This window comes from Cebus imitator, unplaced genomic scaffold (genome assembly GCF_001604975.1).
Source record: "Cebus imitator isolate Cc_AM_T3 unplaced genomic scaffold, Cebus_imitator-1.0 Scaffold842, whole genome shotgun sequence".
NCBI lineage: Eukaryota > Metazoa > Chordata > Mammalia > Primates > Cebidae > Cebus > Cebus imitator.
In genome coordinates this window covers 141,183-158,607 of record NW_016108157.1, presented here as the reverse complement: position 1 = coordinate 158,607, position 17,425 = coordinate 141,183, and the positions used below count along the sequence as shown (strand labels likewise).

At 34.8% G+C, this 17,425-nt stretch overlaps 1 protein-coding gene across 9 annotated transcripts in view; it reads right to left on the bottom strand.

Annotated features, from left to right (window-relative positions):
• Nucleotides 1–17,425, bottom strand: part of LOC108297774 (histone demethylase UTY) — a 221,504-nt gene that overhangs the window by 135,294 nt on the left and 68,785 nt on the right. For all 9 annotated transcript variants that reach the window (XM_017520486.2, XM_037735566.1, XM_017520485.2 and 6 more), the window contains exons 5-6: nt 16,221–16,279; nt 13,842–13,962 (exon numbers count right to left, since the gene is read on the bottom strand). In XM_017520486.2, the coding sequence (XP_017375975.1) occupies nt 13,842–13,962; nt 16,221–16,279 (180 nt within the window). The remainder of the gene's footprint in view (nt 1–13,841; nt 13,963–16,220; nt 16,280–17,425) is intronic.

The window sequence follows — 17,425 nt, the reverse complement described above, 5'->3', positions numbered from 1 at the left end:
TCAGAGGTTGAAGATCAACTCAAAAAGAGTGAAAACAAACAAACGAAGCCTCCAAGAAATTTGGGATTACGTGAAAGACCTAATCTATGTTTGATAGGTGTACCTGAATGTGACAGCGAGAATAAATCCAAGCTGGAAAACAATCTTCAGGATATAATCCAGCAAAACTTCCTCAACCTAGCAGGAAGGCCAATATTCAAGGAAATACAGAGAGCACCACAAAGACATTACTTAGGAAGAGCAACACCAAGGCACATAATCATTAGATTCACGAGGGTTAAAATGAAGAAGAAAATGCTAAGAGCAGCCAGAGAGAAAGGTCGCGTTACCCACAGAGGGAAACCCCTCAGACTCACAGCACATCGCCCAATAGAAACCCTACAAGCCACAAGAGAATGGGGGCCAACATTCAACATTCTTAAAGAAAAGAACTTACAACCAAGAATTTCATATCCAGCCAAACTAAGCTCCGTAAGTGAAGGAAAAATAAAATCCTTTACGAATAAGGAAGTATTCAGTTATTTCATCACCACCCGGCCTGCTTTATAAGAGCTCCTGAGAGAGGCACTAAACATAGAAAGGAACAACAAGTACCAGCCACTCCAAAAACTACTAAATGGTAAAGAGCATCAACACAATGAAGAAACTGCATGAACTAATGGGCAAAACAACCAGCTAGTATCAAACTGGCAGGATCAAATTCACACATAACAATATTAACCCTAAATGTAAATGGGCTAAATGTCCCAATCAAAAGACAAAGACTGGCAAATTGGATCAGAAGCCAACACCCAATCAGTGTGCTGTATCCAGGAAACCCATCTAACATGCAATGATACACAAAGACTCAAAATAAAGGGATGGAGGAAGATTTTCCAAGCAAATGGAGAGCAAAAAAAGGCAAAAGTTGCAATTCTCATCTCAGATAAAATAGACTTTAAACCAACAAGAGAAAAAGAAGGACATTGCATAATGGTAAAAAAATCAATACAACAAGAAGAGCTAACAATCCTAAATATATACCCACCCAATACAGGAGCACCCTGATACATAAAGCAAGTTCTTAATGACTTACAGAGAGACTTAAGACTCCCACACAGTAATAGTGGGAGACTTTAACATCCCATTGTCAATATGAGAGATCAATAAGACAGATAATTAACAAGGATATCCAGGAATTGAATTGAGACCTAGACCAAGCAAAACTAATAGACATTTATAGAACTCTCCACCACAAATCCACAGAATATACATTCTTCTCAGCACCACATCACACCTACTCTAAAATTGACCACATAATTGGGAGTAAATCACTCCTCAGCAAATGCAAAAGAACGGAAATTGTAACAAATAGTCTATCAGACCACAGTGCAATCAAGTTAGAACTCAGAATTAAAAAAAAACTAATCCAGAACCGCACAGCTTCATGGAAACTGAACAACTTGCTCTTGAATGTTGACTGGATAAACAATGAAATGAAGGCAAAAACAAAGATGTTCTCCAAAACCAACAAGAACTAAGACACGACATACCAGAATCTCTGGGACACATTTAAAGCAGTCTCTAGAGGAAAATATATAGCAATAAGTGCCCACATGAGAAGCAAGGAAAGATCTAAAATCGACACCCTATCAACAAAATTGAAAGAGCTAGAGGAGCGAGATCAGAAAAACTAAAAACCTAGCAGAAGACAAGAAATAACTAAGATCAGAGCAGAACTGAAGGAGATAGAGACACAAAAAAACCTTCAAAAAAATCAATAAATCCAGGAGGTAGTTTTTCAAAAAGATCAACAAAATAGACCACTAGCCAGATTAATAAAAAAGAAAAGAGAAAATAATCAAATAGATGCAATAAAAAATAATAAAAGGGATATCAACACAGATTCCACACAAACACAAACCATCATCAGAGATTATTACACACATCTCTATGCACATAAACTAGTTAACCTGGAAGAAATGGATGAATTCCTGGACACTTGCAACCACCCAGGCCTAAAGCAGGAAGAAGCTGAAACCCTGAATAGACTAACAACAAGGTCTGAAGTTGAGGCAGCAATTAAGAAGAACCTACCACCCAAAAAAAGCCCAGGTCCAGACCGGTTCACAGCTTATTTCTACCAGACATACAAAGAGAAGCTGGTACCATTCCTTCTGAAACTATTTCAAACCATCCAAAAAGAGGGAATCCTTTCCAAATCCTTTTACGAGAACAACATCATCCTGAACCAAACCCCGACAGAGACTCAGCAAGAAAAGAAAACCTCAGGCCAATATCCATGATGAACACAGATGCAAAAATATTCAATAAAATTCTGGCAAATGGATAGTAACAGCACATCAAAAAGCTTATCCCACGATCAAGTGGGTTTCATCCGGGGATAGAAGGCTGGTTCAACATATACAAGTCTATAAATGTAATTCACCACATATACAGAACCAAAGACAAAAACCACATGATTTCTCTCTATTGATGCAGAGAAGGCCTTTGACAAAATTTAACAGCGCTTTATGCTAAAAATCCTCAATAAACTAGGTATTGACGTAACATATCTCAAAATAATAAAAGCTATTTAAGACAAACCAATAGCCAATATCATACTGAATGGACAAAAACTGGAAGCATTCCCTTTGAAATCTGGCACTACACAACGATGCCCTCTCTCACTACTCCTATTCAATATAGGATTGGAAGTTTTCGCCAGAGCAATCAGGCAAGATAATGAAATAAAGGGTATTCAAATAGAAAAGGAGGAAGTCAAATTGTCTCTATTTGCAGATGACATGACTATACATCTAGAAGACCCCATTGTCACAGCCGAGCATCTCCTGAAACTGATAAGCAACTTCAGCAAAGACACAAGATACAAAATCAATGTGCAAAAATCACAAGCATTCCTATACACCAGTAGCAGACTTAAAGAGAACCCCATCTAGGACAAACTGCCATTAACAATTGCTACAAAGAGAATAAAATCCCTGGGAATACAACTAACAAAGCATTTAAAGGACCTCTTCAAGGAGAACTACAAACTACTGCTCAACAAAATAAGAGAGGACACAAACACATAGAGAAAAATTCCATGTTCATAGTTAGGAAGAATCAATATCATGAAAATGGCCATACTGCAAGTAATTTACAGATTTAACACTATCCCCATCAAGCTACCAATGACCTTCTTCACAGAACCGAAAAAACCACCTTAAACTTCATATGGAACTGAAAGAGAACCTGCACAGCCAGGTCAATTCTAAGCCAAAAAAAAACAAAGCAGGAGGCATCACACTATAGGACTTCAAACTATACTACAAGGCTACAGTAATTCAAACAGTATGGTACTGGTACCAAAACAGAGATATATACCAATGGAACAGAACAGAGGTCTCGGAGGCCACACCACAAATCTACAACCATACAATCTTTGACAAACCTGACAAGAACAAACAATGGGGAAAGGATTCCCTGTTTAATAAATGGTGTTGGGAAAATTCGCTAGCCATGTGCAAAAAGCAGAAACTGGACCCCTTCCTGACACCTTACACTAAAATTAACTCCAGATGGATTAAAGACTTAAACATAAGACCTAACACCATAAAAACACTAGAAGAAAACGTAGGCAAAACCATTCAGGATATAGGCGTAGGAAGGACTTCATGACCAGAACACCAAAAGCATTGGCAACAAAAGCCAAAATAGACAAATGGGACCTAATCAAACCCACAGCTTTTGCACAGCAAAAGAAACAGTCATTAGAGTGAATCGGCAACCAACAGAATGGGAAAACATTTTTGCAGTTTACCCATCTGACAAAGGGCTGATATCCAGAATCTACAAAGAACTAAAACAGATTTGTAAGAAAAAAACAAACAAGCCCATTCAAAAGTGGGCAAAGGACATGAACAGACACTTTACAAAAGAAGACATTCATGAGGCCAATAAACATGAAAAATGCTCATTATCATGGTCATTAGAGAAATGCAAATCAAAACTACATTGAGATACCATCTCACACCAGTTAGAATGGCGATCATTAAAAAATCTGGAGACAGCAGATGCTGGAGAGGATGTGGAGAAATAGGAACACTTTTACGCTGTTGGTGGGAGTGTAAATTAGTTCAACCATTTTGAAAGACAGTGTGGCGATTCCTCAAAGATCTAGAAATAGAAATTCCATTTCACCCAGCAATCCCTTACTGGGTATATATGCAAAGGATTATAAACCGTTCTGTTATAAGGACACATGCACACAAATGTTCACTGCAGCACTGCTTACAATAGCAAAGACTTGGAACCAACCCAAATGCCCACTGATGATGGACTGAACAAGGAAATGTGGCACATATACACCATGGAATATTATAAAGCCATAAAAAACAATGAGTTTGTGTCCTTTGTAGGGACGAGGATGAATCGGGAAACCGTAATTCTCAGCAAACTGACACAAGAACAGAGAATTAAACATGCACGTTCTCACTTATAGGCGGGTGTTGGACAATGAGAACATGTGGACACAGGGAGGGGAGCATCACACACTGAGGTCTGTAGGAGGGAACTAGGGTCAGAAAGCAGTGGGTGGAGAGACGGGGAGGGATAATATGGGGAGAAATGCCAGATATAGGTGATTGGGAGGAAGGCAGCAAACCACATTGCCATGTATGTACTTGTGCGACAATCTTGCATGTTCTTCACATGTACCCCAAAGCCTAAAACTCGATAAAACATATATATATGTATATATATATATGTATAAAGGAAAAAAAGCAAGCTGGGAAATAAAAACCTTATTTTCTGAGGTAAAAACCCAACATTTGAATACTGTGAGCACTGTTTTATTTTCTCTTAGTGCTGTAGTTTGAATATCCCGTTTAAAAATCATGTTGAAATTTAATCGGCATTGTGACACTACTTAGAGTAGGTATCTTTGAGGGATGACTGGATCATAAGGTTTCTACCCTCATGAATAGATTGATGCTGTCAGTAAAGGAGTGGGTTCTTTAGAAAAAGGGTGAGTTTCATCTGATTTCTTTCAATCTTGCTTCTACTTCTTGGCCCTGTGTTGCCTTACACTACATTTTCACACAGCAAGAAAGCTGTCTTCAGACATAGTTGCAAGTTCTAAGACCTCCTAGATTCTAGAATGGCAAGTCAAATAAATCTCTTTCTTTATAAACTACCCAGTCTCTGGTACTCTACTGCAGGGCACAAATGACCTAAAATAATTGGTTTGCAAAGCCAAATGTGGATCTTTAACATACTAACAGAGCAAGGCAACACCGACTATTTTTTAGACCTCCTAGATTCTAGAATGCCAAGTCAAATAAATGTCTTTATAAACTACCCAGTCTCTGGTACTATTGCAGGGCACAAATGACCTAAAATAATTGGTTTGCAAAGCCAAATGTGGATCTTTAACATGCTAACAGAGCAAGACAATACCAACTATTTTTTAAGTATATAAAGCATTAGAAGCACAGCATACATACTTTCCTCGACATGGAAAGGGCAGCATAATAGGCACATTTCACACTATACTATATTTTTAAGTAAAATCTATCTCAAAACTATATTATTAAACATATGAGAACACAAACCTTTCCCAAACAAGTTACCACAGGATAGAAACTGACCTGAAAAGAAAGTAACTTGTAAGATGACAGCACTTCAGTGCTACTTTTTAAATAAAACCTAAAGAAAAAAGACAGACTACATTTATTCTGCCACTATTCAAGACCCTGCCAAGAGCAGTAAAAAATCTGAATGCTACAGTAAAAATTCCTGCTTTACCATTATTCCACACTCCCAAACAACATAAAATGCCAAATATTTTTAAACAGCATTTTGAAAATAAATACTTTAAAACATGCATATGAGGAAAGATTTTAAAACTGATTACTTATATATAAAAAATAAAAATAGTCATGCACAAAACCTCATATTATAAAAAATTAAATACCTCCAACCAAAAAAGTAAGCCTTAAGATAGTAAAGGAAATGAGACAAAATGATAAACCTCATATCTTCATTTTCAGTATCCAGACCTCAAACTAGATTCACCAATCCTCAAATTAATTGACTAAAGAATGATCTTTCCAAAACCAGATTGTAAGTTAAACCATGCTTCTGAGGACATGAATACTCTATAGCTGCAAAATACAGTTCTGTATCTCTGGCTCTAGTAATTATCCCAGAAGAATTTCTGTATCTTTATTTAGTAAAGTGTTCAGAGTTCAGTTTTATCCAAATTTTGCTGTTGTGCAGTAAAACTCCAGTCACATTCCTGTATTTCCAACTTCTTATAAGTGGAAGGCTCCCACAAGCTGTCAGCCAAGGTAATCTAATCCAACTCTACTACCTCCTCCATACCCTCACTGCTTTGCTGTCTGACTCAGCAAACATCGTCGCATTATCTTTAAAAAAAAAAAAAAAAAAACGGCCTAGGATTCAAACCTGCATTATGAAGGCTTTCCTAGATTTTCCCAGGCAATAATTTTCTGTTCTCTCAATAGCAGTTTCATTAAAGTATTTTTTGTACTAGGTATACAGAAATATTAGAAATAACTCAATAAAACCTGATACCAATTTTAAAATCAATTATAATATAACCATTCTCAATTAAATCCAAATGAAAAAACCTCTGCTCTATTATATTTTTCCTTCACATTCTATGAAAGCAGTGTATCATATTTGCATCTGCTGAATGTAACCTATGCTAAGCAAAGAACCATTTCTCAAGCCCATCTAAAATGCATCTAAATATAGAATGAGGGCACTAAAAATATAGTTATGAAGTGGATATTTCAGACAATTTAGAACATAGCAATATATTCTTCATCCCTCAGGGATACACTCCAAGCCTTCTAATAGATGCCAGTAATCTTAGATAGTACGGAACCGTACAGATACAGTGTGTTTTCATTCCGTGACTGAGATGGCCACTAAATGACTAATGCGCAAGCTACTATATATAGCTTGGATATGATGGACTCAAGGATGATTTCATCAAACTATTCACAATTTAAAACATATAAATTGCTTGTTTCTGTTTATTTCTCTTTATCTACCATTTAATATCTCTGAGCAAGACTGTAGATAATTGATATTAGAAAGCAACACTGTAGTTAAGGGGGGACTTCTATATACTTATATGCTCTACTAATCTTTAAGAATTTCCTTCCATGAAGCCAGGCACAATGGCACGTACCTATAATCCCAACTACTTGAAAGTCTGAGGTGGAAGGACCACTTTGGGCCTGGAGTTCCAGGGTGCAATGCACCATGATCATGCCTATGAACAGCCACTGCCCTCAAGCCTGGAAAACAGTGAGACCCAGTCTTTTAAAATATAATTTCCCTCAATAAAATACATTCTAAATCTCTCATTCTTATTTTATGATCAAATGAGATTAAATCTCTCATTCTCATTTACGAACAAAGAATGTTACTCATCAGTGTATACTCTGAGCTTGATCAATAGTGAGCAAATAAAGCCCTCTAATGTCCTTTTCATTTGACAGATAACTGTATGCCTACTAAGGCCATGTATTATGTATACAACAATAAACAAACATAATCCCTCAAACAAAAAAAGCTCTGGCCAGAGAGAAATACTAAACTATATAATTATTCTGTTCAATTCAACAATGGCAAGAATTTCATATGAAAGTACAAGATGTACAGCACAGACCTAACCACCTAAAAAGCGTGCCTCCTTGAGAATATGTTATTAAGATAGGACCTGCCTGGATAAGTAGAAGTTACCATGAAAGAGTTCTATAAAAAGCATTGCGAAATATCGACCATCTGTTAGGAACCCCCAAAACAGAGAGAAGATAACGTGAAATTTTATTGTCTTTTCCTATTCTGAACATTAATCATATTAAGTGTCAGAAAAGTGGAAATTTAATTTCCATTTTAAAATAATCTTTCTTTTTTAATAGACATCACTGCTGCTCCTCAACATTTCTAGGTCTCCTTCTAGACATATAAAAAGATTAACTCAGATCCCTTGAATGTCAGGTGTGACAGTGATCTAATAAATCAATTTTCTTAAAGGGAAAAAGGTTAAACAGGTATTTCTCAAAAGAAGAAATACAAACAACAGGTATATGAAAAAAGTTCAACATCAGCAATTAGAGAAAAGCAAATGAAAATTATGATAAGATACCATCCCATACATTTAAAGATACCTATTATCAAAAAGACAAAGTATCATGCTGATACATTTATAGAGAAAAAGGAGCCCTTAACAATGCTGGTGGGAATGTAAATTGGTACAGTCACATAGAAAAAAGTGTACAGATTCTCCTCCAAATTCAAAATAAACTACAATATGATCCAGCAAGTCAGCTACTGTGTATTTATCGAAAGGAAATAAAATCAGTAGCTGAAGAGACAACTGCACAATAACCAAGATATCAGATCAACCTAACTGTTCATCTATGATTGAATAAGAAAATGTGTGATATATATACATATATACATATACACACATATATATAAACACACTGTTCATCTATTTAAAATAAGAATAAAGTAAAGTAAGTTACTTTTTCTTTCCAATTCACTTAAGAGTTCTGATGAGTGAATATAAACGGTGCTGTCTGTGCCATTTTGCTTAAAGTTGCAACTTCCAGTAAAATATTTAATGATGTTAAATGAAATCTTAAACTGTATTATCGTTTGTGGCCATACAGATGAACCTGGAGGAAATTAAAACAAATACTGTATAAACTCACTTATTTGTAGAACCTTGTTAAAAATCCTAATCTCACAGAAATACACAGTATAACAGTAGTCATCAGAGGCCAGCAAAGGTGGGAGAAACATAATGGAGATAAATTAATCAATGGGTGCAAAATGACACGTGTGTAAGAAAAGTATTTCTTGTGTTCTATATAGCATAGCAAGAGAACTACAATAAGCAATGTTATATATTATCTCAAAATAACTAGAAAAAAGATTCCAAATGTTCTTACCATGAAGAAATGTTTGTGGTGATTAATACACTAAAACCATGACATGATCACTACTCAATATACACATGTGTCAGAAGCATCACACTGTATCTCATAACGAGGTCCAATTATTAAATGTCAATTAAAAATAAAATTCTAAAATAATTTAAATTTTTTTTTTAATTCTGTAAAATATGATACCCTATTTTTATTCAAGACAGCTTAGTCATCCCAAAATGATCTACGGAATAAGGCTTGAGTTCTTTGTTATATGAATTTATAATCTCTTACCATGGCAAATTTTAAGAGTTTTAAAAGGCCCCATTAATAACTCTGCCTCAGTCACCATTGTTTTCCATGAGTTTGAATGCAGACTCTGCCCTTAAGTAAACCAATTTTAATATTAACTTACAAATGGGGACTGATGGTCTGTGAGCCTTTAAATACTTAAAAGCAATTTCAAAGACCACTTGAGCTCTGATCTAAATGGGACTGCTGTCACATTTATCCATTGGATATTTGTTAAAAACATACATAAGTTTTAATTTTTTAGCCTATTTTTGTTATGTGATGCCCACTATTTAGACAGTAGCCTAAATACTGAAAAGCCACGTAAAATTTTGTCAAATACTTTCATATAACTTTCTTATTCACTATGTCATAGAAGGTGGATATAGTTAATTTATATCAACAGTTACAAAAAGAACTAAATAAGCACCTTAGCCAAGCAATTCAGCTATTGGCTATTTATCCAAATGAAGTAAAATCTGTAGCTGAAGAGACATCTGTCCCAAGTTTATTGCAATACTGTTCACAATAGCCACGATACAAAATCAACATCATCAATGATTGAATAAGTTTTACACACACACACACACACACACACACACACACACTAATCCACTTAAAAAAAATAAAGTACAATTTTTTTTTTCAAATATATTTAGTTATTAAGTCCGATGAGAAAAAAAAATTGGTGCTGTGTATGTCATTTCGCTTTAAGTTGCAGCTTCCAAGAAACTATCTGGTGATGTTAAATGACACCTTCAACTGTATTATCATTTGCGGCCATTCAGATGAACCTGGAGGACATTAACACACCTCATCAGAATTGTAGCTAAATGAATTTGAAGGAAAAAATAACTTACTGTACTTTATTCTTTTTCAAAACGCATCAACATTGTGTGTATATATACAGGCCAATTCAATCACTAATGAACACAGGTTGATCTCCTATCTTGGCTACTGTGAATAGTAATGCAATAAATTTGGGATTGATGTCTCTTCAGCTACTGATTTCACTTCCTTTGGATAAACACCCAGTAGCTAAACTGCTTAGCCAAGGCGCCTATGTAGTTAGTAACTCAGCCAAATTACACAATTAGTTAAAAGGCAAAATAAAATCAATTTCTGTTTTTAAAAAATGCTACAAGAGTAATAAACTATGAGCTTTTTGTTTTTGACCTGGTTTTGACCAGAGGAATGATGTTGTAATTCTCATCTTCTTTACCCCTTTCACATCTGCCTCTTAAATAAGCCTTTATTATTTTCCAATAGCAAATCAGAAAGTGGCAATACCTCAATATGTTCACCAATTATCCTTATTTTCAAACACACAGGATTTTAAAAATCCAAAAGGTTGTAATGTTGATGTGTGTTCAAATAAATTAGCATATAAACAGATAAGCAAATACTAAGTAAATTTCTATATAATCTTTTTTCTGGCTTTACTGAGTTATGTTTATTGAGTTATATATATTATACTGTGATGTAAGCATATACGTAAATTGTGAAATGTGTACAATAATCAAGCTAGTTAGCATATCACCTCACGGTTATTTCTTGTGAGTATGTTCTCCACAAGTGAGAAGCGGCAAGAGTGGAGGATAATATGAGAATGCTTAAGAACTACTGCCTTTATATAATCATTATTAAATCAAGTAGTTGAACTGGTGTTAGCTACTGAAGAATATTATGTTTCCCAAATATATTTGTATATAATATTCCTACCATCAAGTAACAGTTTTAACAGTTTACCAGTTTATTCAAGGTGTTAGTCATTATATAAGATTATCTGTCAAAATTCACCTTTTTTTCCAGGTAATGATCATTCACTGCTGCAAATATTACTAAGTGTAACAACTGATTAGTAGTAATATCACTTACAGTGAGAGATAATAAAGTAAAATCTTAATTATCCTGAAGAAGTAAAAAAATCAGATGTGAAGTAGAGAAGTAACTCTAAAATGGAGTAATTAATTCATGTATACTTTTAATCTAGCTCATAAATTGACAACTGCTATTTCTACCATGTGTTAAATCCATGGAAATTTGATTAATTTCCCTTTTTAAAGCACAGATTAAATTCTGTGACAGAAAAACAGAATTCACAAATACTAGATAATGGCCCAAACTTAGAGAAATTTTAGACAGCAGATGAAAACTGAACTTAAAAGGGCTGACGAGTCAAGTAAAATTTTGTCAGATTCATTTCCCTTCTATGCCCCTAGTAAGAACCAAACAGGCACTTTAGCCAAGGTTACACATTTAGTTAAGAGTTAACATCATACTTTAAAATCAAATCTGGTATCTCAATGCCAGTTTACACTACATTAAAACTGAATTAAACTATTTCAGTGATAGATTTGGCCATTTTCAGAAACATAAATGAAATATAAAGCCCTGGAATGTATGCCATGTATAAATCAAAGATAGGGAGACCTGTTTTGAAAACTACCTGCATTTTATTTAAATAATTGACCATTTAGAAATATCACATAAACCCTTTCATGGAACTAAGAGAAGAAAATGAGGTAAAGAAGACATGAATGGTATGTAAAGAAATGAAATGCTATTCTCCACCTCAACATATCCATTATGTTACCCTCTTAGAGAACTATGCCTTACTCAACTCTGATAGGAAATAAAATAATAAAATAATGAGCACACAGTCTCTTTCTGGCAAATGAGAGTCAAGGCAAACTTTGGAGGCTTTTTGCAAAGTTATTTACTCATTTTTGACGGCAGCAACAGGAAATTTTGCTCTTTTCCGTATTACAAGTGTAGATAAGAATGATAAACCATATATTTATTAAGCAGTTAACTGTACAATATTATTAACCATCTAAGCCATTATTCTATAATGTCCCTATAAAAATGAGGGTGCGGGGAGTCATTTAATTAAACCTGACAACTATCTTCTATCAAACATGAAAAAATCCAACAAAAAACAAAAGTAAACATGGATATTTGGTGAGATATCTGAATACCTGAATCAACTAACCTTGAAGCTTGAATTTCCATTGTGAGTTAGTAATTTTTGAGTTGGAATTTGTAAAAGTGAAGCCCAAATGGTCTCTCCTAGGCCAGTTTGCCAGGAAAATACCTTGGTGTTATAAAAATATCAAAATAGATTCTGTATTTGGCTAAATTACTAACTAGTCTAACTAAAGAAAACTAGAAACTTTAAAAAGGGAGACATTCATTCTGACTCACACGTTTATTCATTTTTAAATGCCAATTACATATAGTGATATAGAGAAATATCTCTTCCTCCGTTAAACTACTTATGCCTATAACAATGCCAACAATAGAAAGGAGTATTTTGATTATTAGGGAAAACTTAAGAAAAAAAATTTCAGGATGACATAAAAATCAAGTAACATATTCACATAAAAGGAAGATTAATGTCAAAAACTTCCCAAAAGTTTTTACTACTATACAAATGAATTAAAGATCAAAAAGTTGTCAGGTGTTTAAGATAAATGTAAGTTGGCAAAAACAAAGAAAACAGCATATGTATAAGACTTTTTTGCTAAAACCAATTATCACTTGAAGAGTTTGTTACCCTTTACATATGACTAAGCAAAGACAAGCACATACAGGAATGAGTATCTGTTAACAAATAAGCAGGACCACTTTCAGTGAGCTAATGAACTCATGGTAATGAACCCTCAAATTCCTCTCTGCCTAAATATTTTAAATTTTAAATTTTAAATACTGCCACTTCATTAAAATGAGAGCTTTGGATCCATAAAATTCTTTAAGATAACACTGTATTGACTACTAAATTAAGTATTTTCTCCTCTGGTTTTTACATGCATGTTTCATATTTATGAAAAAAATAATGTTTTATACTTATCCCTTTGCCCTCCAATAAATTTCCATAGAACACAACCATAAAGCATTGCTGTTGCAAAACAAATATGTTCTGAGAAAATTTTACCACATTTATTTTCTGCTGTAAGACATCTTAGGGCCTTTGACAGACTGTGTGTGTGTGTGTGTGTGTGTTACGTGCAGAGGGACAGACTCTGTGTGTGTGCGCGCGCGCGCACATTACGTGCAGAGAGGATTAAAATCTACAAAGTGGCATAGCTGTACTCACTTTAAATTTCAAATCCACAGATATCCCAAATGGTATACAATTTGAAAATATTACCCTGAATTTGCGAAAAACTGAAAAAATTGTCCTATTTCTCCACATCAACTGAACTCAACCTTGGACTTTAGGGACTCCTCCACTGCACATTTTTCTGAGCAGTGTGAAACCTAAGTTATTTATGTGGTCTATTTGCAATGATTTTAATGTTTTCAGTTGCCTATGTTCCATCAGTGTCATTCTTTAAAAAACAGAAATAGCAGAAACAGTCTACATGATTGTAAACTTTAAAAAAATTAAGGCATAATTGAGTAAGTCTTACTATTTATTTTTTATCCTGAAATCAGTTCCAAACTTTTCTTAACTCGTTGGGTCAAATCCTCAGTTTTCTAAATATTTTATAGTGCCAATATAAATTCCAACACTTCTCAGTGTCACTAAACAGGACGCACGTGCACACACACACACAAGTGAAATTACATAAAAAAATCTGAACCACCTACCTTTAAACTAGACCTGTAGTCTGTGTTCACTTTGAACATTAGCCCAAGTCGTAAATGAATTTCCTTGGCTCGACAAAAGCTGGGGTCAACATAAAGCACATCTTGAAATGCTTTAATTGCCCTGAAAAAATGCAAACATAAGAAACTGTAATTTGCAATATGTATGTGTATCTCACTTGATAGTACAGGAAACATTCTGGGTATTCACTTTTAATGAAAATACTTTGTAATAAAAACAGAAAAAAAAACAGAAAGGGATAAGAAAGCTAACAATCCTTTTTTCTCACTTCCGTAAACTATTCAAAAATATTTAAAGGTTGAAGAAAAATTTCAGTGGAAATTACTACAAATCTTTCTGAACTATCTCAGGGAGGACTAGCAGGAAAATGTGAAAAGGTTAGAAAATGAAAGTATTAATCCTGCTTCTATTCAGCTTCATATGTCAACTTTTTAAAACTTTATCTCTGCCTTTCATTTTTGGTTTACTTTTTTTTTTTTCAAATGAGAAAGTCTCACTCTGAAACCCACGCTGGAGTATAGCAGGACAATCACAGCTCACTGTAGCCTCCACCTCCTGAGTTCAAGCAATCCTCTTATTTCAGCCTCCTCAGTAGCTGGAACCACAGGCTCATGCCACGACACCTAGCAAATTTTTAAATTTTTTTGTAAAGAGAGGGTCTCCCTCTGATGTCCTGGATGGTCTTGAACTCCTGAGCTCAAGGGAACCTCTGCATCGGCCTCCCAAAGTGCTGAAATTATGTAATTTCAGCAAATACCTGTCCAATATATGTAATAATATGGATGGGGTCAATTTTTATTTTTTTCACACAGATTTCCTATAGTCTAGCATTATTTTTGAAATAGACTATTCTAATGCCACAGCCATATGGTGCCACCTTTGATATAAATCAAGTACTCATGTTGATGTGAGATTGTTTCTGGGTTTTCCAATCTTCAATGTTCACTAGCCTATCAATCCACCTGTCCTCAAATTCTACACTACTGCCTTAACTATTATTTCTTTTTCAAAGTAAGTCTCTCCAATCAAGAAAATCCCTAGGACTCCCCAAGCCAGGGCTGTAACAAACTATACACACACTTTGGGACTCTGTAGTTTTAGGCATCTCCAAATATTTTCAGCACTATAGCATTCCCCATATCCAGAAGGTGGCACCAAGAAGGAAGTCGTTTAAGGCAAGTCTAGTCCAGCCACAGACTCGCACAGAACTCACTATTGCACCTGGAGCTGTCCAACCTGCTGGCACATCTGACTATATGCCATGGCCAGACCCCATGCTCACTTACTCACACATGAGTTGCCACTTTGCACTTTGCTCCCCACTGGTGAATGTGAGATTCGGGCGGGTACCATGAGCCAAGCACAGCATGTAGGGCCAACTGGCCAGTCCAGCCACCACGAATGAAACTTTAGCAAAGGCCCTACCAGCCAAAGAGGTCTTGCAAAGAGGCACCCAAAGGATCCTGTGTCAGTAGTCTTCCCAATGATAGGTGATCAGAGTCTTTTGATTCAATGCCAAAATATGCAGAAAATATTCATTTTTTGCTTTCAGTAGGAATTATTGTTTGAATTATGAGACTGGGGACCAAGATGTCAGATCTGCTTATACCACTAAATAAAGGGTTAAATAACAATGACCAAGAACTAATGTATCTGTTTTCCACATTAACAAGCTTAAAGGATTAAACAAAGTGATGTCTAAAACCTTTCTAGTTCTGAAAGTTTAAAATGATGAATTCTATGAACAGGATCTTCAAGAAGCTTCCAGAGACCTCAAATTGGTCTCAATCTATTCTTGGTCTTATATATGCCTCATTTTACAAGAGGGTTAGTGAATTTTTAACATCTCTTAAAACAATGTATATAATTCATTTAAAAAAATCATTATAGAATAGTTAACACTCAGTAGCAAACACTCAGTATTTCCAGACTTGATGTAATTAAATGGCCCAAGAGGGAAGGAAGAAAAACAGATGGCAGATAAAGCTATTCAGATTAAAGTTAAATATTCACCTGTAGGAAAACATGTCAAATAGTTGTCTGTGCATATTTAAGATCTTTGTAATAAACTTTTACAGCAACCTACAAGGTATGGTTACAAATCTTGGCCATGGACTTATTCTCTTCCTTTGGACTGTCACGGCACTTAAAGGAGGTAAGAAACTAAACAGAAACAGGACAATTTATAACCAGGTTACCAGTTTACTGGCCAAGATGAAAGATCAATGGGTGGAACTTGATTAGAAACTCCCACAAAATAAGTGTTACTACTAAGAATGTATGGCTATGGACATTAAAACATTTTATATGTTTATCACACACCATCATTTACAAGAAACAAATGGCACAAGTCCACTTACCAATGAAATGCATTGTAGTAGAAGTAGACCAAACCAAGGCCATATAAAAATGCACCATTCTGTTAATATAAAACACAAAACAACCTTTATAATAATAGATTTTGTATCTATTACATATACTAATTATACATTAATAAGAATTCAAGTAATGTTTTATGTTCTGAAATCATATCGCATATTACAATATTTTTCTCTACTTTTTCTCTAGTTCTCTCCATTTTGTAAATTGAAATCAATTTTCTATTCGATTTTACAAAAAACGTAGTAACTTTTTTTTAATGCACAACATTACCTTGTACTATATGTTGGTACAAGCTGCATATCCCTTATCCAAAATACTTGAAACTTAAAGTGTTCCAAAGTTCTGACTTTTCTAGGTTTTTAAGTATTCATTTACAGATATCTTGAGGCTGGGACCCAAGTTTAAACATAAAATTCATTTGTTTTATATACAGCTTATACATATAGCCGGAAGGTAACTGTGTACAAAAGTTTTAAAAATTTTGAGTATGAAAAAGGTTTGTGTATACTGAACCCTGAGAAAGCAAAGGTGTCACTATTTCAGCAACCCAAGGGCAAAATTTGTGTTGTTTGGCATCACCAACATTCCTAATCAGGAATTTACATATGCTACTGATTAGCAACCATTTTCTTAATTAACACGTAAGTACTTAAAACAGCAAAAAATATGACACAGCATTATTCTGTCGGAAAACAGTGTCTGCTTAACTAAACAGCACAGTAGGATACAGTCATGGGCCACATATTAATGACAGACAACATATATATATATATATATACACACACACACACACACACACACACACACACACACAATAGCAGTCCCACAAGACTACACTGAGCCCTTTCCATGTTTAGATTCACAAACACCACTGTGTTATAATTACTTACAGTATTCAGTACAGTAACATGCTACACAGGTTTTTAGCCAAGGAGATAAGAGGCTACACCATACAGGCAAGCTGTGCACCATTTAGGTTTTTCTAAGTACACCATATGATATTCACACAATGATGCAACTGCCTAAGTACAACTTTCTCAGACTGCATTCCTGTCATTAAGAGATGTATGAATGTACCTGTAACAGCTGATAAACTATAACAAGAACAATAAGAAAACAACAGGTTTTCAGTCTCCACCTATGCCGCTGTATTTTGATGAAAAAGTTACTATACACACTGTAT